Below are 21,421 nucleotides of genomic sequence, written 5' to 3' on the forward strand. Positions count from 1 at the left end.
AGTTGTGAGACAAAAAGACACGGTTCGTGTGAGACTGGGCCAAACTGAGTTTCCGCAGGCGTCCGAACGCTACTCCCCGCAAGGATTAAAGAGCAGAATATAATATGCAGCTCCTCATATAAGGCAGTAGGGCGTAAGTAGATCAGACCCACCACAAAGTGGTCAAAGACCAAAAATTCCATTCACTGTATCCATGTTTCCCACATGCGAGGACCAACTACCTGCAGGTCGCAGCAGGGCTGGAAAAATCCCTCACCTTCCAAGCAGAATTTGAAATGGGTATCCTCTACTTCACATTCACCGTCCTAGACCATCTCACTATGCCTACCTGTCTGATACCAAGGCAGTGCCGAAATCGTAAAATGTCCAAAGTCAGTGGATGTAACAGCATGGATTGCAATGCATGTGTTATTGTGTTGACTAATGGGGTGTTAGCAACAATTTCCCATTTCACAAGCAATGGAAAATTGTGTAGTGAAGTGGGAATTGTATAAGGAGTTGGAGGTGAGATATAACTATGTCTAGCCCTCGCGATTTACGCGATTTCATGCTCGAACACAGCATTTTTTAAAGTTCAATATTCTAATGAAGCTGTACTTGATGCAGCTCATCCAAGGCCCTTCAGGCCTATTTTCATGGAGAACAAACCCAAACAGGGTGGGTGGGTGGGACATAGTTATATCTCACCTCCAACTCCTTATACAATTCCCACTTCACTACACAATTTTCCATTGCTTGTAAAATGGGAAATTGCATGTCGGAGTTTCCGGTGAGATATAACTATGTCTTGTTTAAAGTCGATTCCGCACCCTGAGCGGAAACAAGAAACTATCACACTGTCCACACAAGGACTTAGTGAAAGTTCTAGTAAAAGGTGCGTGGCATGATAAACAAGCATAATCAGCCCACACTATGCCAGGCACAGACCACTGAATGACCATCACTGAGTACAGATGGAATTATCATAAAACTTACGCACGGAACGGCGAGTGGAGTAGATCATACCAAAATGGAATACAACTTAGCATTGTCAACTATGCAGAATTAACGGACAATGCAAACTCCAGAGTGGGAACACCTGGGAAAAACTGGTGCACCAGGTATATCCAGGACCTTTGGAAAGGAAAAGGTCTGAGAAAAACCCAAATGTGTAGGAGAAAAAAAAAAACATGGCGGACTGAAGCCGTGGACCCTATCGGCCGCAATCATGAGCGGCGGAATTACAGACTGTCAGTCAAGGACAGTCGCACCGAAGGTGGTGCCATCAGAAGGAGGAGGGTGAAACATCACGAGAATAAAACCTCTGGAATATAGAGGATTGCGCCCAGGCGGTGGCCCAGAGGATGTCGGGTACAGAGGCTCCCTTCCGACAGGCAGCGGGGGTGGCCGCACTACGTGTGGAATGCGCCGTGAAAAACGATGGTGTCCACACCAGCATCCGACATGGAAGGGAGGAGCCACCTCAGCGGCAACGGTGCTCGGTGAGACCGGCTTGTGAGGACGTCGGAGCGACAGCAGCAGAGGGTTGGCAGACGCGGCGGCAGCGGGCGGGAAACTCTCTCTCTGTGCGAGCAGAATACTGCCTTAGAGCATCCACACACAACGGAGGGTGCTGAGGGCAAGCAGGGAAGACAAACTGCTTGGCTGGATCACCGACGCGCTGATTCTGGGTAAAAGTGGGGATCCCAAATGATCGAAGCAGCGTCGACAATATTGTCCATAAAACGAACAACGAGCTTCTGCAGCTCAGAGCAACGCCGGGCACCCGTCAGAGCCAGCAGCATAGTCAACCTGAGAGTCAGTTCTTTGAGAGACTCATGCGTGAAGGACATGTTCCGGAACCGATCCAGGACTGCCTGTACATTCCACATGCTGCCATAGCGCGGCTGAGAAGGACGGGATTGGTATGCACCGGGTAGCATATGAGACACCAGAGGATGCGGGCCAACCACAACGCCATCGATGGGAGGAAGCGTCATTGACATGGCTGACCGGTACAACCCTAGCGTATGATACAGTCGAGCCAGACGGAATTAAGAGGTCAGAAAATCAAGGACCTCTGAGAGAACACCCAGGGAAGCAATTTGCCGTGTGGCACACCAATCACACCATGTGTTCCATGCCGACTGATACACACGGTCGATGAGGGAACGCCATGACGCCAAGAGTAGGTTGGCAGTGTCGCCCGAAACTCCGCTGCGGCTGTTGCTAGCCCGGAGAGTTTCCATGCGACCAGGGTGAAGTGAGCTGACTGTACTGACGGGTGAACTTTGTGATCTGGACCAGCGAACAAGACCGGAGAGGCTGACAGCATGCGCGGAATGTCCACCACTAGTGCCAAGAGAGCTGGAACCAAAGCCTGGCCGGGCCAAAGCGGAGTGACCATGACTATGGATGGGATCTCCTGTAGAACAACCCTGGCCGGGCATTTGCCAATCAGATAGATTGGAGGGAAGGCATAGACTTGCAGGCAGGACCAGTCGAGACGGAAGGCATGCGGGCTGTGTGCATATGGGCGCCAACTGACGTACGTGTGCAGTCGAAAGTTAGTGCGAGATGCAAACAGGTCGCAGGGTCTCGGTCACATGATCTGGTGATCCTGGAAAACTGACCGGTCGAGCATCCAGGCGCTGGTATCGGTGTGATGGCGAGAGTGATAATCGGCAACTGTATTCACTGCATCAGGTAGATATTGGGACTCAAAGTGATATCTCTGAGCAGACTGACACCACTCCCACAGCGTGGCAGCTATCCTGTCTAATGTCGGTGATGAACGGCTGCCAGTGCGAGGCAAAAAGGGAACAGCCACACGTTAGTCGAGCTGCAGGAGAATACTGCCCTGGTATAGAGAAGGCGCTAACGACTGGACAGCATACGGGGCTGTGAGCGGTTCCGGGACATTCATGTGAAGCTGTTTCTCGGCAGATGTCCATCAGCCGCCTGTGGTGACATTGGCATTATCCACTAATGAATCTCGGCATGGCACTCATGACTGAGAGTAATCTGTAAGTGTAAAAGGGACCCTGCCGTAGGAACGTGGTTTTCAAACACTGCAAGCGACGATAGTTAAGTGATGCAGGAACCACGGCAACCATGGTGGACACCATCATGCCCACAATTGACGCAATACCCCGAAGACATACGGTGTGAGCAGCCAGCAGACGCGCACATTGTTGTTGAAGCGTGGATGCTTTCGAGTCTGGCAATGAGAACTCCATGGTGACGGAGTTGACCTGAATACCCAGGTATTGTATCTGCCTGGTGGGAATCAGATACGACTGCGTCCAGTTGATGTCGAACCCAAGACCAATCAGCAGATGAAGAATGGTAGCAACAGGGCGAAACAGGGCGGACGCTGTCCGTGCCATGATAAATACGTCGGCGAGGTAAATAACCAGGTGTAGGCCGAGCGAACGTACCATCTTCACCACAGGGTGCAGAGTCAGTCTTGGTGAATACTCTGGCCTCTGGGACCACTGCGCAAGCCAAACGGTAGACAGTTAAACTGGGAAATCTGTTGATACCACTGAAAACTGGAGAAACTGACGATCGAGCCGCTGGACTGGAGAAATAAGCATCTCTTAAGTCTATCCCGATCATCACATCCCCTAGCTGCAGGTGATCCGGCATTGTCTTCAATGACTCCAGCGCGAAGTGGTGATACTACAGATAGCTGTTCAGCGCTCGGAGGTTGAGAATTGTGGGGGCCGGGGTTTGCCATTATTAAAATTATTTCTTTTCTTTTTGTTTTGTCTTCTCACATTCGTCACTCTGTGAAATGCCACGAATGATAGCAAATTGCCGTGTACCACAAAGAGCCATTGGCAAAACAAACCAATGCATGGCTCGTAATTATTATCGCCTTACTCAGGACCGCCGGGTGCAGCGTTTGAGTGGTCCGGTAGTATCATGGCCGTTATACTTTCTGTAGGGTATGACGGGTACACCTGCCCTCCGCAGTAGGAAACACGTGTTCCTGGCTGAAAAGTTGGTCCGGTAATAACCTGACCAGCTCCGGCGGCCTGTTATTAATCGCACATCACGGCAGTATGCTACAAGCACAATTGAGAAACATGTCACCCGGCAACAGCAAACGGGTGCGCGTTACAGGATTGGCCTGGCAACTTCAAACAGGCGCAATTGACAAACATGGTGCTCCGCTGGGCAACGTCAACGGGAATGCACCAATACAAACACAGCCCCGGCATCAGCAAACGGGAACACCGTTACAAATATGGTGCCCCGGTAAACTCAACGGGAGCGCACTAATACAAGCTGGCCTGGTAGCTTCAAACAGGCACAACTGACAAACGTGGTGCTCCGCTCGGCAACTTCAGCGTGAGTGCACCAATACAAACACGGCCCCGGCAACAGCGGACGGGAAAGCCGTTATAAACATGGTGACCGGAAAACTCAACGGGAACGCACCAATGCAAGCTGGCCTGGCAACTGTAAAGCGGCACAACTGACAAATGTGGTGCCCTGCTAGGCAACTTCAGTGGGAATGCACCAATACAAACACAGCCCCGGCAACAGCAGACGGGAACGCCGTTTCAAACATGGTGCCCCGGCAAACTCAACGGGAACGCACCAATACAAGCTGGCCTGGCAACTTCAAACAGGCACAACTGACAAACGTGGTGCCCGGCTGGGCAACTTCAACGGGAATGCACCAATCATGTGACAAACACGGCCACGGCAACAGCAAACGGAATCGCCGTTACAAATATGGTGCCCCGGCAAACTCCACGGGAACGCACCAAGCTGGCCGAGCAAATGGGTACACTGTTACATCAGACCATCACATCAAGATGCCGCTGCGGCAACAATGTATGTAGCAGCAATACAGCAGACATGTGAGGTGGATGTGATTGGGACCGTTTGGCCCGCGTGCTACGCCTGAAGTGGTGGCAAGTAACACTGTCCTGATGTGAGGACTCCGAGTCGGCACTAGCATCTGAGCTCTGACTAGAACTAGACTAGTCTAGAGCGAGAGTAGTGCTCACCCTCATCTGAGTCGGAGTATGCCGGTCTTTGACTGAGAACAGTCAGACTCACACTCGGAGGCACTGGCAACAGTGTCCGCCGGACTCGTAGGCACTTAGGCCAAGCAGGTCGTGAGACCGTTCAGGCCGTTTAGGCCGTTAGTGCTCGTCACATTTAAGGACGCACTATGGTGCCGACAAGGTGCCGGGCTGGAGCCACCAGCCACTCGTGTCCTGGCTTCGCCAGAAACATCACACGACTCAAAGTCACGGCGTGACTCGCGTGGACGCAAAACACTCAAAGCACCCGGCCCATCTTGGGGTGTCATCACACGCCCGCATCCACGGCTCAGGGGGTTTCGACCGCATCGGCCGGCACGTGGGCAAGGCGGCGAGCCGCCTGATCATCGTCACGCAAAGACTCTAACAGCTTCTCCATCGCCGAGAGTCTAAGACGGTGAGAGGAAAATATCCAAGGCACTTCTTGTTCGAGCATGAAAAAAAGGCCTGAAGGGCCTTGGATGAGCTGCATCAAGTACAGCTTCATTAGAATATTGAACTTTAAAAAAATGCTGTGTTCGAGCATGAAATCGCGTAAATCGCGAGGGCTAGACATAGTTATATCTCACCGGAAACTCCGACATGTCTCACCGGAAACTCCGACATGCAATCCGAACTAGCGCACACACTGCACTGCATTGCTTTGTACTGCATTCAAGACTGACTTCAAGACTGACGTCATGCACAATTTTTATTTGCTGCGTAAATCGGTTCCGCTCGTACGGCAAGATGAAACATTTCAGTCGTCGTGCAACCAGCGCTGACTCCGGATCGGAATGTCGACGACCTGGCTTTCTTCGCCTCTCTCCAGTCAGACGTCTCCGTCGTCGTCTAGGGGAATCGCAGGGACCTTCTCAACGCCTTTGTAGAATTCTTCCGAGAAAATGCGAAGCGTGTGGATGTGCTGGAGCGACTTGTTTCATGGCATAATGGAGGTCGCGGGTTGGAACGACTGAATACAGACGACACCGATTCGTACACAGCTCTGGAGATGAAGAGGACGTAGCCAAAGTTCCGCGTCGAATCATCACTGTAGCTGAAAAGAATCTGAACGAAATGCGAGCGGAAGCAGCGACTGTTGGCGATGCGGCGTCAGCGTCGTCAGGTGACAATGACAGGAGCGACGAAGACTCTGAATAAACTCAATCACATTCGTCTGAGTTGCTTTTTTCTTTGTATATCTTGTAAACAGGTTAGACAATGCCACGAGTGTTATTCCAAGTTAAACGGAACAATTCCAGAGCTGTGCGCAGCCTTCAAAAAAAGTCACGAAGTTTTTGTATGGAGGAAGTACTTGTTACCAACAATCCGAACTAGCGCACACACTGCACTGCATTGCTTTGTACTGCATTCAAGACTGACTTCAAGACTGACGTTGTGGCCAACAAGGCTCTTCAATAATACTTCACACAAGGGTCGTAGGAGACATCGTAGGCAACCTGGTTCCAACAATCACTCGATTGAAAGACGAAGAGACAAAAGACAAACGACAAGAAAACCTGAACAAGAAGGCCCGAAAAGGACCAAGATGTCCAGAAAAGGATAAAGAAAATATTTTTAAACGTAGTACCAAATAATTAATTATCGTACAACACAGCAAGATGCGGGGGAACCATGCGCGCGCGACCGCGCGGGTTCACAAAAGCTCCCGTGAAACAGATATGGATACGTGATGTCAAAGAAAGCGAAAGGGTCAAGAAAACAAAATTAATCTGACACGGCTTCTAGAAGACACGCTACACTACTACGTCATGAGTACGCGACTGCACAGTCAGCGTAACTATAGAAAATATGGCGACTGGTCTGCAAGCAACGACCAGGTGCAGAACAAAATCAAACAAACAGAAATGTTCAAAATACGGTTGTGAAAGAAAGAAGAAAAGAATGAAGCCGAAGGGTTACACCTGTCAGAGGGTGTTAGCACCCGACGCTGGGTGACAGCAAACCCTGTCAGGTAGTGGTAAATAATCCTAACCCTTCTGCAGCAGAACTTCAATCGCAGCGAAAATACATCTCAGGTAAGAAACTCTAAAACTCTAGCAATAATTCGAGCGTCTCAATCTATCGTGATCCACTCGCAACATACACATGCAAACAACTCGAAACAGAGAATGTATCGGTCTGCGACAGACGTCATGCGCTTTGTTTGTGTGTGTGCTGAGTAATCACAAATGGCACCAGCCCGTTTTGCTGAAAAGCAAAACAAATCTTGCTTGCCCTGTTGTGCTCTTCCAGACAACGGATCATGCTTCAGCAGTGTTTCTTTTCCTTTCGTAGCTTTGCGGCCAACCCGAGTATCACCTCGACACTGTATTTCTTCAGTATGTTGACCTAACTGGCGGCACTGTCAAGGCAATGCCCTGCCAAGCCATCCGTGGCGAGCTTTCTCAGCGCGGCTTGAAACCGAAGGGAAACTTAGTAAAAGTATTTTACAGGACCGTTTGCTGGCACAGCTAGCCCTTGGTAGTGAGGTCTGCTCCGGCCAGGAGAACCAGCAACATGACAGTGCGGACACGGCTGGTGAGCCCAGAAGCCCGACTGGCAGCAATGCCTCCTCCGCCAGCTCAGGTGACGCGGGATTAACGGATCTCTGCACTCTTGTACGGGACGATGTGCAGTCGGCTTTGTCGGCCGCCATTACGGAGAGTATTGTGGCGCTCCTCGCCCAATACCAAGGTAATGCGGCTGCTGCCCCCACTACGCCAGCCCAAGCTCCTGTAACCCACCCAATCAGCCACCTGCACCAGCTGTGCACAAGGCTGTGCAAGAACGTATCTTGCGAGGGAAGTTCGTAGATTTTTCAAGTTTGTTGCCTGAAATTCTTGCACACTTCCGGCCCAACATTCCGGCTGGCGCACAGCCCGAATAACGATAGCCAGCTAAATAACGTTGAATCGGATGACGCGAAGCAGGTGCGTCGCAAGGTTCACGATATAGCTACCCGGCTCGAGGCATGGACAATATACATGTCTGTTATCACGGCTGCTGCCCCACACCGCACTGCTGAACTGCTGAACTGATTGCGTACCAGCACATAATCCTGACTGCTAACCGCCAGTTCTTCCCAAGCGCGTGGCTACAGTACGACCGCCAGCTGCGGATGCTCGTGGCCCAGTAACAAGGCACGAAGAGGTTGGACACCATTGACGTAAACCTATGGCAGATAGCTTTCACAGGCCATGCACACCCAAAATGTGCTCAATGTAAGACGGTCCATCCAGGGGCGGTTTGTGTCCTTTTCGTCTCCAATCTCAATTCCCCAAGCCAGCAGCAGTTACCTCCTGTGGTCGCACCCATACCAGCGACGGCCAAGAAATCTGCCGCAACTTCAATGGAGGTCGCTATTCTTCGTCGCCGTGCCGCTTCTCCCACACCTGCAGTCAGTGTGGCAAGTACTACCCATGCATCAGGTGCAACCAGCAGCAGTGCGGAGCCAATCAATCACCCTGCCGCTCCTAGCAGAATGGCTACTGAATCGCTTGACTCGGTACGTAGCTTCTTTCCTATACACTCTGCAGACACCCCACTGCTAGCTGACCACTTTGCCCGCCTGTTACGTAACCACTCAGATCAATCATGTGTTGCGTATGTTATCCATGGCGTGCGCCATGGCTTTGCACTTGGACCTGCCGGCCAACACGACATTTCGGTGTTCTCTAATAATCTGCCCTCGGCTTTCACTCACTCGGCATTTATTTCCGGGCAATTAGCTGCTTCCTGCGCCCGCAGCGAGACAACAGGCCCATTTCCGTCACCTCCATTTCAGTTCATGCGCCGCTCTGGTATTGGTGCCGTCCCCAAAAAGAACGGCAAGCTGCGAATGATCCACCATCTATCTAGTCCGGAAGGCACCGGCGCGAACGACAGCATTCCTGCCAATCCTCTCTCTCTGCACTACGTGAGCATTGACAACGCGATCATCATCACCATGTCATGCCCACAACCTGTGTATTTGTCCAAGCTCGATGTACGCAGTGCATTTCGGCAGATCCCAGTCCGCCGTCAGAACTTCGCTGGGAAGGCTCCTAATACTACGAGCGCTTTCTGCCTTTCGGCCTTCGCTCCAGCCCAGCCATCTTTGACTCAGTAGCCACAGCAGTCAACTGGATCATGCAGCATGAGTTTGCTATAGATCACCGGCTTCATTACCCCAATGACTTTCTCGATATCTCCACTGGTTTGATTGCAGCCAACCAGCAACTCACCATCCCTCTCCGGGCATTCACGTATCTCGGCATTCCTCTTTGCTCCATCCAAGCTCGAAGGGCCATCACCATCATTGACCTTCCTTGGTATTTTCCTAGACTGCGAGCGCCACGAAGCTCGGCTACCAGAGGACAAGCTGTCGGAGATCCGTGCAATACTCATGGCTACTATCAGCGAGCGCAGCATCGGCCAGCGTCAACTCGAGTTCCTCCTGGGGAAGCTCGCTTTTGCTGCCCGAGTCATCGTTCCTGGACGCACATTCATGCGTCAACTATGATCAGTGTGCCCTGAACTGTATCTGTGTATGTGAGTGCGGTGCATAAAGCCCATCTTGAGAATGGGTTTGCCGGCCCCTTAGAGATGCGTGGCTTCTGAAGAGGGTGATGAAGGGCATCCAGCGATGCCATGGTACGGCTGTTCTCACCTCTCGCCTTCCTATCACTATGCCAATCCTACGACACCTGATGGATGCACGCCGGAACAGTAGTATATTGAAGGGCCCTGACAAGCTGCTCTACCAAGCCGTCATGCTGCTAGCGTTCTTTGGATCTCTTCGGCATGCCGAATTCACTAATGGCATCACACAGGGCTGCACTAGCTCCCCTGCTGACGGATGCCTGCAACTCTTCCTGCTTTCATCCAAGACGGACGCATTCTGTAAAGGCGTTACTAGTGACATTGGCCCGTCTGTACCGCCGTACTGCCCTGTCCGTGCCAGGGTTAGCTACCCATCCGTCACTCGTCGCGAGGGACCGGAGCAGCTATTGTTCGTACTCTCGAACGGACAGCAGCTGACCACTTGTGTGTCCACTATATTACACGTCACACTTACAATCATAGTCTACACACTATACCCGAGAGACCTCTTTGGGGTAGTGGTGTATAACTGTGTGAAACATGAAGTTGCTACAGTGGAGTCTGAACACCCTGAGGAAGGTGTATATACACTACCTATCACAATAACGGTCAAGCACATGCTTTCCACTTGCATTATCGTAAAAGGTTTGGATCACCAAAAATGAATTAGTTCATCTCATGGCTCCCCTTCACATCCCATTTTTCCGAAAATTTTTTTGCAAAGGTTAAGACCATTGCAGCACAGTATAGCAATTCCACAGCTTTCCATGCCGGGGCCCCTTTTCTCCAATCGGCCGGCTGTCCAGTGCACTGACTCTCTTGGTGTAGTTTGCGCGCACAGCTCTGAATGGAATTTATTCTCATTTCACTCCACCATGATGGATTTTCATCATCCTGCGCTCGTTGGAAAGATCAGGACCAAGCGAATCCATCATGGTAGATCTCAGCAACATAGACACACCAGGGCCACTTCCACCTGCTCTCCGAACTACTCCACCGTGCCTCGGAACGGCACAACAACTCAATCTCACGTTCTTGTTCGCCATCTTGCCCAAATTCAACCGGTTTTCACGATTCGAACTGCGCTGCAAAGCTGTGATCCGAACGCTTCATTTGATGTCCATCACGCATGCGTCGTGCCAAAGGGAAATCCCCTAGCACGCTCCAAAAAACTGCGAAGTCATGAACAAAAAATTCGTGTTCGCTCCGGCCCGTGACTTTGGTGTTCATCCTGTTGCCGCTCAGTGATTCTTTATCCCATCGCGACGAACGTTATATCCAAGGAAAGATGAGCTCAAGACCTTTCCAACGGTGTATTGATTGTCGCGATGCGTTTATGTTTCACAGAGTTACGATAGTTTGTACACTGGTCTATGCACTGCAATGTAACGTGCGCACTACGAGGACGAGATATCTCGTCCTTGGCCAATCGCGTGGGGGTCTGTAGGACGAGTTGTCTCGTCCTTGGCACTGAAAGGGTTAATACTTCATGACATGCAACTAACCTTGTCAGGTTGGTTTGGATCGGCTTTGCCCTCCAGTAGATGCCGCATACAATCGATATGACCCCGCTCACTGGCATAGTGGAGTGGTGTCCTTCCATACTATAACATAAGTGTATGTTCAGCAAGTAATCAACAAAGAACATGGCTTACTATGAGAAATGATAGTACATATTGGGGAATAATCATTGTGAAAAATGCTCCTCTCCCGGCACATTTAATATTTTTCTAGCAGTTTACCAGCATAGTCATTGATTTCTTCATACAGTTAGTTTTCAGGAAATGCATTAGCAGAGTATATTGAAATGTCTGTTCCATAACCTGCCTTATCTCCTTGATCTGGGTTAGCTCCATATTGCAGTAGATGCAGAACGCAGTCGATCTTGTTCTCAAAAGTGGCATAGTGAAGTGGTGTCCATTCATCCTGTTATTACAGCCATAGGTACAAGCAGTGATTAGCAAATGAAAACTTCTACTGACTTGCATAATTCAGGGGCAAACTGGTGTATCACTCTGATGGTGTGATTATTGCAGTATATATATTACAAATCAGACAGAGAAGTTCTCAGTCACATGTACTTGTGTGCCCACAATACTGTCTGTACATGACATAGTCTCTACACTACCTATCACAATAGTAGTACAACAGGATGTTCATCATCTTAAATTATCGGAAAGGTTTGGGTTGGCTTTGCTGTCGAGAGATGCCGCATACAGTCGATATGACCCTGGCCACTGACATTGTGAAGTGGTGCCTTTCCCCACTAATATGCAAGTGGATTTTCATCAACTAACAAACAAAGAACATGGCTACTTGTGTGTCCACTATACTACATGTCACGATTACATAGTCTACACACTATACCCGAGAGACCTCTTTTGGGTAGTGGTGTATAACTGTGTGAAACATGAAGTTGCTACAGTGGAGTCTGAACACTCTGAGGAAGGTGTACCATTGCAGCACAGGGTAGCAATTTCACAGTTTTGTTTGCTAATGCTTCATGAGATGCAACTTACCTCGTCAGGTTGGTTTGGATTGGCTTTGCTGTCCAGTAAATGCCGCATACAGTCGATAAAACCCTCCGCAATGGCACAGTGAAGTGGTGTCTTTCCCTCCTATAACATAAGTATGTGTTCAGCAAGTAACCAACAAAGAACATGGCTCACTATGAGAAATGATAGTACATATTGTATGCCACATGTTCGTATGCGAAGGATACAATATGAAGCACGGCAAGTGACAGTTTTGAGCCTGTTGATTCCAGAAGACTTCCAAAGTCATCACCAAATGTGCTCTCCAGCTAACCTCATTCACACAACCAGCAACATGACACTCGGAGTTAGGACACATACTGATTTCTTCACATAACAGTTTTCAATGAAAGGGAGACGGGTCCAATCAGGAGCTGTCATGATTCAATTTTCATGCTGAAGAAGTCTTCAGACAATTGGCATAAAAAATGGGGAATAATCATAGTGAAAAAAAGCTCCTCGCCCGGCACTTTGAGCACTTTCCCCCGCAGTTTACCAGCATAGTCTTTGATTTCTTCACACAGTTAGTTTTCAGGAAATGCATTAGCAGAGTATATTGATATGTCTGTTCCATAACCTGCCTTATCTCCTTGATCTGGGTTAGCTCCAGCTTGCAGTAGATGCAGAACGCAGTCGGTCTTGTTCTCAATAGTGGCATAGTGAAGTGGCGTCCGTTTATCCTGTAGTACGGGAATAGGTACAAGCAGTGATAAATAAAAGAAAAATTCTTCTGACTTGCATAACTCAGGGGACAACTAGTGTATCACTCTGATGGTGTGATTAAAAAAAGTAAAAAAGTAAATTATCGTGTCCGTTCCCGAAGGGAACTCGCGACGGCGGCTAACACCCAGTAAACCCTAGCGGCAGATGCAGCGCCTAACGGTGTGATTACTGCAGTATATTTTGCAAATCAGACAGAGAAGTTCTCAGTCACATGTACTTGTGTGCCCACAATACTGTCTGTACATGATATAGACCTATCACAATAATTATTGTAGAACAGAATGTTCACCAACTTAAATTATCGGAAAGGTTTGGAGTAGCTTTCCTGTGGAGAGATGCTGCATACAGTCGATATGACCCTGGCCACTGACATAGTGAATTGGTGCCTTTCCCCATTATAACACAAGTGAACTTTCAGCAACTAACAAACAAAGAACATGGCTACTTGTGTGTCCACTATAATTATTACATGTCACGATTACATAGTCTACACACTATACCCGAGAGACCTCTTTTGGGTAATGGTGTATAACTGTGTGAAACATGAAGTTGCTACAGCAGAGTCTGAACACCCTGAGGAAGGTGTATAAGTATACACTACCTACTTCCTCCGTTAACAAAAACTTCGTGATGGATTTTGATGGATAGGAAAACGCTTAGAACAGGTCAAGAACAGTTTGAAGCGACTGCAAATCACTGGACGAAGGTGATTCAGCCTATGTACAGCGTCTTTACAAGAGAAGCTGTTGGCGGAATGAGCAGAGATTTCAGTTTGCGTCGCTTTCGCTCGATTCATTTTTGACCTGCGTCGCTGTCGTCATCTGCTGCACGCGAGTCGTCATCTGCTGCACGCGAGTCGTCATCTGCTGTACGCGAGTCGTCATCTCTCTCGAGTTGTTGTTCAGCTTTCAGCCTTGCCTCGGCTTCTTTGATCACACTCCGCTGACCTTGATGTCGCCGTCGTTCAGGTAAGTTGGCTTTCAAGCTGCGTGATCCGCCGCGATGGCGATTACTCGTTTCCACCCGGGAGACGTGAAAAATATTTTACGACCCCCTGGTTTCATCTTCGCTCTCCAGAACTCCGCGAAACGAGGAGTAAAGGCACAGCCAAACTGATTTCATTTTCTCTAATGGATACCAGCACTGAACGGTAGCGGCTAGCAAGTCCAGTCGACTTTCTTTACCCACGAGACTCGCATCGGACTGCAGACTTCTGAAAGATTGCATGGTCATCAGCATTCAAATCTGGACTTTGCGCAGGTTGAACAAGAACTAGAGTTCAGAATTATTTTCATTGAGCCGTGCGATCGGAGCAGCTCCTTGTTCACTCGCTCATTGTGTGGGCTCGCTGCTCCGTTCTATGGCTCTCTATCACTCTCCAACTTACTCAGCGCTAAAGTGGTAGAGAGGCCAAGCAGCGCAATATCCCCTCGGAGAAGTGGTATTTCAGTTTCGCTCGCCATGACTGTCATCACCTATGTTTCCACAGCGCAACCATCGATTCCGCTCGGCTTGTAGTGAAAGGACGCTTTCCTTGCATCGTACCTCTGTCATGGCATGCCAGGGAAGGCCAAGAAAGTGATTGCGACTCAATTCACGGCAGTTTGTGCCCAAATCAGCCCCTCAAAATTCCATCACGAAGTTTTTGTCAACGGAGGAAGTATCACAATAACGGTCAAGCATATGTTTTTAACTTACATTATCGTAAAGGGTTTGGATCAGCAAAAATGAATTACTTCATCTCATGGCTCCCCTTCACATCCCAGTGCTCCTCTGAAAAATTCTGCAATGGCTAAGATCATTGCAGCACAGGGTAGCAATTTCACAGTTTTGTTTGTTAATACTTCATGAGATACAACTTACCGCATCACATTGGTTTGGATCGGCTTTGCTGTCCAGTAGATGCCGCATACAGTCGATACGACCATGCTCAGTAGCATGGTGAAGTGGTGTCCTTCCATACTATAACACAAGTGTATGTTCAGCAAGTAACCAACAAAGAACATGGCTTACTATGAGAAATGACAGTACATATTGTATGCCACATGTTCGTCTGTGGATGATACAATATGAACCAGGGCAAGTGACGGCTTTGAGCCTGTTGATTCCAGAAGATTTCCAAAGTCATCACCAAATGTGCTCGCCGACTAACCTGATTCACAAAACCAGCAACATGACACTTCGAGTTAGGGCACGTACTGATTTCTTCAAATAACACTTTTCAATGAAAGAGAGAGAGGGATACACGCGGGATCTGCTGTGACATGTTTTTCATGCCGAAGAAGTCATCAGACAATTGGCATTAAAAAATGGGGAATAATCTTTGTGAAAAAAAGCTCCTCGCCCGGCACATTGAGCACTTTCCAGCAGTTTACCAGCATAGTCTTTGATTTCTTCATACAGTTAGTTTGCAGGAAATGTATTAGCTGAGTATATTGAAATAGCTGTTCCATAACCTGCCTTATCTCCTTGATCTGGGTTAGCTCCAGCACGCAGTAGATGCAGAACGCAGTCAGCCTTGTTCTGAATAGTGGCATAGTGAAGTGGCGTCCGTTTATCCTGTAGTACAGCAATAGGTACAAGCAGTGATGAACAAAAGAAAACGTCTTCTGACTCGCATAACTCAGGGGAAAACTGGTGTATCACTCTGATGGTGTGATTACTGCAGTATATATTTTGCAAATCAGACAGAGAAGTTCTCAGTCACATGTACTTGTGTGCCCATAATACTGTCTGTACATGACATAGACTCTATACTGCTGTCCAGTAGATGCCGCATACAGTCGATGCAATGCTGGCCACTGACAACGTGAAGTGGTGCCTTTCCCCACTATAAAACACAAGTGAATGTTCAGCAACTAACAAACAAAGAACATGGCTACTTGTGTGTCCAGTATTGTTGTGTATCTTACACTCAAAGGTTCCAGGAACTGAGACCGACCAGTATTTATTTACATGGCTTGAACGATTACATAGGACATGCAAGATAGAAAAGGAGACGAAAGAAAATACATGATTATGTTGAAGCAAGAGAGAAGAAGAACTGGATAGAAGCCCAGGTAAAAACTCTCATCGCTCTTTTGCACCATGGACACCAACGCCTGCCAGGCCTTGTCGGCGGTATTTCCATCTGCAGTTAGCAGCTCACGCTTGGCGTCCGCAAACGTGTTGCACCCGTGGCATGCGCTCTCTAGCTTGCTGCTAGCAACAGCAACGCGCAATCTGATCGGGTACTCGTCTTCACTGAACTCGTTCTGCGCCGCTACGTCCTCGAATAACTCAAGGTAGGACGCTACCGTTTGCTTACCATCAAACGTAGGCATCATGATGGCTGGCTTCCTCGTGATGGCACTACTATTCAGGATGCTGCTGTCGTCGCTAGAGGGTCGCAGAGTTAGAGGAGCAAATCACACAGCCCAGACCCTCTAGAGTCGTCAGCAGCATTCTGGATAGAAGTGCCATTTATACATTACTGTATAAATATATCTTAGACTACGTTGGAAAACTGCTGGAAATGTATTCAATGCTTAATGCTTATTGCTTAATGGTTATTCCAAAAAACAAGTCACAACAGATCCCGATTACACCCCTCTCTCTTTCATCAAAAACAGTTATGTGAAGAATCACTATAATTATGTCATAACTCGGAGTGACATGTTGCTTGTGTTATGAATGTGATTGGTCGAAGAGCACATTTAGTGATGACTTTAGGAGTCTTCTGGAATCAACAGGCTCAAAGCTGCCACTTGCTCTGTTTCACATCAATGTATCCTCCACAGATGAACATGTGGCATTCAATGCGTTCAATCAGCTCTCATAGTGAGCCATGTTCTTTGTTGGCTACTTCCTAAACATTCACTTGTGTCAGTGGCGGGTTTAGGCACCTGAGGTAAGTTGCATCTCATGAAGCGTTAACAAACAAAACTGTGAAATTGCTACCCTGTGCTGCAATGGTCTTAACCACTGCACAATTCTCCACAGAAACACTGGGATGTGAAGGGAAGCTTTGAGATGAACTCATTCATTTTTGCTGATCCAAACCTTTTACGATAATGTAAGTTGAAAACATGTGCTTGACCGTTATTGTGATAGGTAGTGTATATACACCTTCCTCAGGGTGTTCAGACTGCACTGTAGCAACTTCATGTTTCACACAGTTATACACCACTACCCAAAAGAGGTCTCTCGGGTATAGTGTGTAGACTATGTAGTCGTGACATGTAATGTAGTTGGTTTGCATCTTATACTCAAAAGTTCCAGGAACTGAGACCGACCAGTATTTATTTACATGGCACGAACGATTACAGAGGATATGCAAGATAGAAAATGAGACGAAAGAAATTACATGACTGTGTTGAAGCAAGAGAGAAGAAGAACTGGATAGAAACACAGGTAAACGGACTATCAAAGCACAAGCGGATGCGAACACGCTGTCCTCATCAGAGCGTGCACATACAAGTGCACATTCAACCAGCGCATACAACGCCAGCGTACTGCATGCATCAAATACGGAAAACGCATGCACCGAAAATGTAGCCAGATCAATACTCGATTCCGACTGAGTACAGTTCGTACAGTCCGGGTAGCCAAATTAGTACCTCATGACGTCAACTAAACCAAACACAAAAAATTTCATACACCGTGCGTGCACTTCAACTCAAGAAAATCAAACTACTAGTGGGAAGGAAAATAAAGGAACGTAACTACGTCATCAAACAGTGCAGCAGAGCAGTCTACTGACTGAAATCCAGCATGGATACTACGACATCTGGGCACTTGCCTAACACATTGATCAAGGATAGTGCAGAGCAAGTTACGTAGACACAGGTAAGACAAGTCAAATACAAATGAATAAATTCAATGCTCAAGAAATAATTCAAATAAACCAGCATGGCATAGCCTAGCATAGCAGCACCTAGCCAGGGAATCAAGTAGGAGTTACAGTCATGACGACATCTGACGCATATTCACTGAATACCTTTCCCATGACAAGGCCATACACAACATTCTACCCACCAAAGAGCTTCAGTCAACTGAATCAAAAACTAAGTCAAGCCGAGTATCCAGTGCCACATTGTGAGACTTTCGGTCCAACTCACAATCTTCTGAATCGGCACCCTCAGTTCCTTGACAACAAATGACAACAACTTGGCACCAATACACGCCGACGGATACCCACGCAACCTGAACAGGATACCGGTGAGATCTGGTAGCAGTGACGGACCGGGATCGACCCTGTTGCTCAGCGATGCTGCTCTGGTGTACGCAGCTGACGTGTTGAAGACGACTCGTGCCTTTGTTGTCGTAGCGTCGCGGCAGAATGCTTTGTGATGTGGCATGTAGTAACCAGCACTCTCTGGGTGTGGCTCTTTCTCAGTGGCGTCCAACGCCAAATACTCGTTGATCAGGACTTCATCATACACTGTCCGCTGACCTTTGCTCTCCAACTGCTTCAGTAGCGCTTCCGCCGCTGCCATCGCTTGGTTGAGGTTGTCTGGGGGGGGGGGGGGGGGGGGGCTTCTTCGATTGCCACAGCAATCCAACCTGGTAGAATGTACCGCAGCGATCAATCCGGAAGTCGGGTAACGTCTTGGTAACTTCGGGAAATTCTTCCATCATCCATAGGCGGTCTATCTCGACACAGCTGACACTGACGGCCGGTGGCTGGACAGCGCACATAGCTGGACCCGACAACTCGACTGACAATCAGGTACTCTGCCGACGCGAATTGATGCTCGTCATCCATGATCGGTTTTGTCGTCTTCGTCTTCCGGCCATGGGTGGTTTGATAGGCCATAACCTTTCGGCGAACACTTTCATGTCCTTGGTATAACACTTTTTCTCGATCATAAATGCTTTCATGTTAGCACCGACAGACTCCAGCAGCACTTGCTGTACTATGGACGCAAACCGTCCACTCTCGTCCACCTGGCTGGTCCCACTGCGGCTCGATGACTCAGGCATTGCAAGTTTCGCCCACTTCTCTGTTTCTCTTGTTGTTCGCACCACAAACTGGTAAAAACTCTCATCACTCTTTTGCACCATGGACACCAACGCCTGTCAGGCCTTGTCGGCGGTCTTTCCATGTGCAGTTAGCAGATCACGCTTTGTGTCCGCAAACGTGCTGCATCCGTAGCATGCGCTCTCTAGCTTGCTGCCAGCAACAGCAACGCGCAATGTGAAGTCTTGGTGCGAAGTTGTTGTCCTTTGTTGTCAACGAATTGAGGGTGCCGATTGGGAAGATTGTGAGTTGGACCGAAAGTCTCACAATGTGGCACTGGATACTCCACTTGACTTAATTTTTGATTCAGTTGACTGAAACCCTTTGGTGGGGAGAATGTTGTGTATGGCCTTGTCATGGGAAAGGTCTTCAGTGAATGTGCGTCAGATCTCGTCATGACTGTGGCTCCTACTTGATTCCCTGGCTATGTGCTGCTATGCTAGGCTATGGCATGCTGTTTTGTTTGAATTATTTCTTGAGTATTGAATATATTGATTTGTATTTGACTTGTCTTACCTGTGTCTACGTAACTTGCTCTGCAGTATCCTTGATCAATGTGTTAGGCAAGTGCCCAGATGTCGTAGTATCCATGCTGGATTTTAGTCAGTAGACTGCTCTGCCGCACTGTTTGACGACGTAGTTACGTTCCATTATTTTTCTTCGCACTAGTTGTTTGATTTTCTTGAGTTGAAGTGCACGCACGGTGTATTTATTTTTTTTGTGTTTAGTTTAGTTGACGTCATGAGGTACTAATTTGGCTACCCGGACTGTACGAACTGTACTCAGTCGGGATCGAGTATTGATCTGGCTACATTTTCGGTGCATGCGTTTTCCGTATTTGAAGCATGCAGTACGCTGGCGTCGTATGCGCTGGTTGAATGTGCACGTGTATGTGCACGCTCTGATGAGGACAGCTTGTTCGCATCCGCTTGTGCTTTGATAGTCCGTTTACCTGTGTTTCTATCCGGTTCTTCTTCTCTCTTGCTTCAACACAGTCATGTAATTTCTTTCGTCTCATTTTCTATCTTGCATATCCTCTGTAATCGTTCGTGCCATGTAAATAAATACTGGTCGGTCTCAGTTCCTGGAACTTTTGAGTATAAGATGCAAACCAACTACATTACATGTCACGATTACATAGTCTACACACTATACCCGAGAGACCTCTTTTGGGTAGTGGTGTATAACTGTGTGAAACATGAAGTTGCTACAGTGCAGTCTGAACACCCTGAGGAAGGTGTATATACACTACCTATCACAATAACGGTCAAGCACATGTTTTCAACTTACATTATCGTAAAAGGTTTGGATCAGCAAAAATGAATGAGTTCATCTCAAAGCTTCCCTTCACATCTCAGTGTTCCTGTGGAGAATTGTGCAGTGGTTAAGACCATTGCAGCACAGGGTAGCAATTTCACAGTTTTGTTTGTTAACGCTTCATGAGATGCAACTTACCTCAGTAACCTCATCAGGTTGGTGTGGATTGGCTTTGCTGTCCAGTAGATGCCGCATACAGTCGATATGACCCCACTCACTGGCATAGTGAAGTGGTGGCTTTCCCACCCATAACACACAGTGGCGTGTCCAGGATTTGGCTGAGGGGGGGGGGGGGGGGTTGCGGCCGGGATCAAGGCGGGATGGGTTGGGGGTAGATGACATCATGCTACTGTATCACGTCAGCCATTTTGAAAACCGATGTCAAGAAGCTCCTCCTGTAGTCCCCTTCTTCAACAGTTATTCACCCGAACGGCCCCAGAGACTGTTCCGGAGGATCAGCGCACCACACGGGAACAAATGTCGAACTTGCTTCAAGTTCCCTTTCTTCGTGGGGGACGATCGACCATGATGTTTCGGGGAAGCATTCTCTGGAACGCTCTCCCCTCTGATTTTAGAGTGATACGTGTCCCTGGTCCCTTCCGAAACGCTCTTTCTGCCATTGATATACTTACTTTGTGAATATCCTCGTTAAACTTTTTTATCTGCCATAAATTCCAACCTTCTCATCTATCAATCATTTGTGCATGCATGTCTATAAAATCAACCACGTGTTCCTGACTCCATGAAATTGTCTTTCTATTCTTTGACTCCATCAAATAATTGTCTTTCTATTTCTGACTCCATGAAATTGTCTTCATATAAATTTTTCCTTTTCTTCTTTTGGTCCTTTCTGTCTTATAATATTATCATTTCTTGTTTTCCCTTGCATATCATCCCTTCATCATTCTGTGAGAACCTGTCCTATGGGCAGGTGAGAAGGCATCTCTGCCTGTTCATTTGGTCAAGTAAAATATACAACAACAACAACAAGCCGTAAATCTCACACACCGCGAGCAGTATTTCTGTACACGCAGCAACAATGTACATTGTAAACTTCAAATTTGCCGTTATGTGAGCGAATCAACTGCAAATATTTATGCGAGTCCAACAATTTCTCACCGCTCTCAAAGCATCCTTTACATAGGCAGCAGTACTTGTCACTGTGCGCTGTTCTTCATGTTCTGGCTGCTCGCTGACAACAGGTTCTTCCACGTCTGGCGGAGTGTGACTGTCAGTCC

At 48.1% G+C, this 21,421-nt stretch overlaps 1 protein-coding gene and 1 long non-coding RNA gene across 2 annotated transcripts in view; both read right to left on the reverse strand.

Moving 5' to 3' along the window:
• The window catches only part of LOC135824548 (uncharacterized), a 35,065-nt gene extending 22,843 nt beyond the window's left edge, over nucleotides 1–12,222 (reverse strand). Inside the window, exons 1-2 of the mRNA XM_065337281.1 lie at nucleotides 12,128–12,222; nucleotides 11,114–11,212 (exon numbers count right to left, since the gene is read on the reverse strand). Of these exons, the coding sequence (XP_065193353.1) occupies nucleotides 11,114–11,212; nucleotides 12,128–12,175 (147 nt within the window). The 5' untranslated portion in view covers nucleotides 12,176–12,222. The remainder of the gene's footprint in view (nucleotides 1–11,113; nucleotides 11,213–12,127) is intronic.
• Nucleotides 1–21,421, reverse strand: part of LOC135824557 (uncharacterized) — a 200,085-nt gene that overhangs the window by 65,515 nt on the left and 113,149 nt on the right. The window lies entirely within an intron of this gene.

This window comes from Sycon ciliatum, chromosome 9 (assembly GCF_964019385.1).
Source record: "Sycon ciliatum chromosome 9, ocSycCili1.1, whole genome shotgun sequence".
In the NCBI taxonomy this organism is placed as follows: Eukaryota; Metazoa; Porifera; class Calcarea; order Leucosolenida; family Sycettidae; genus Sycon; species Sycon ciliatum.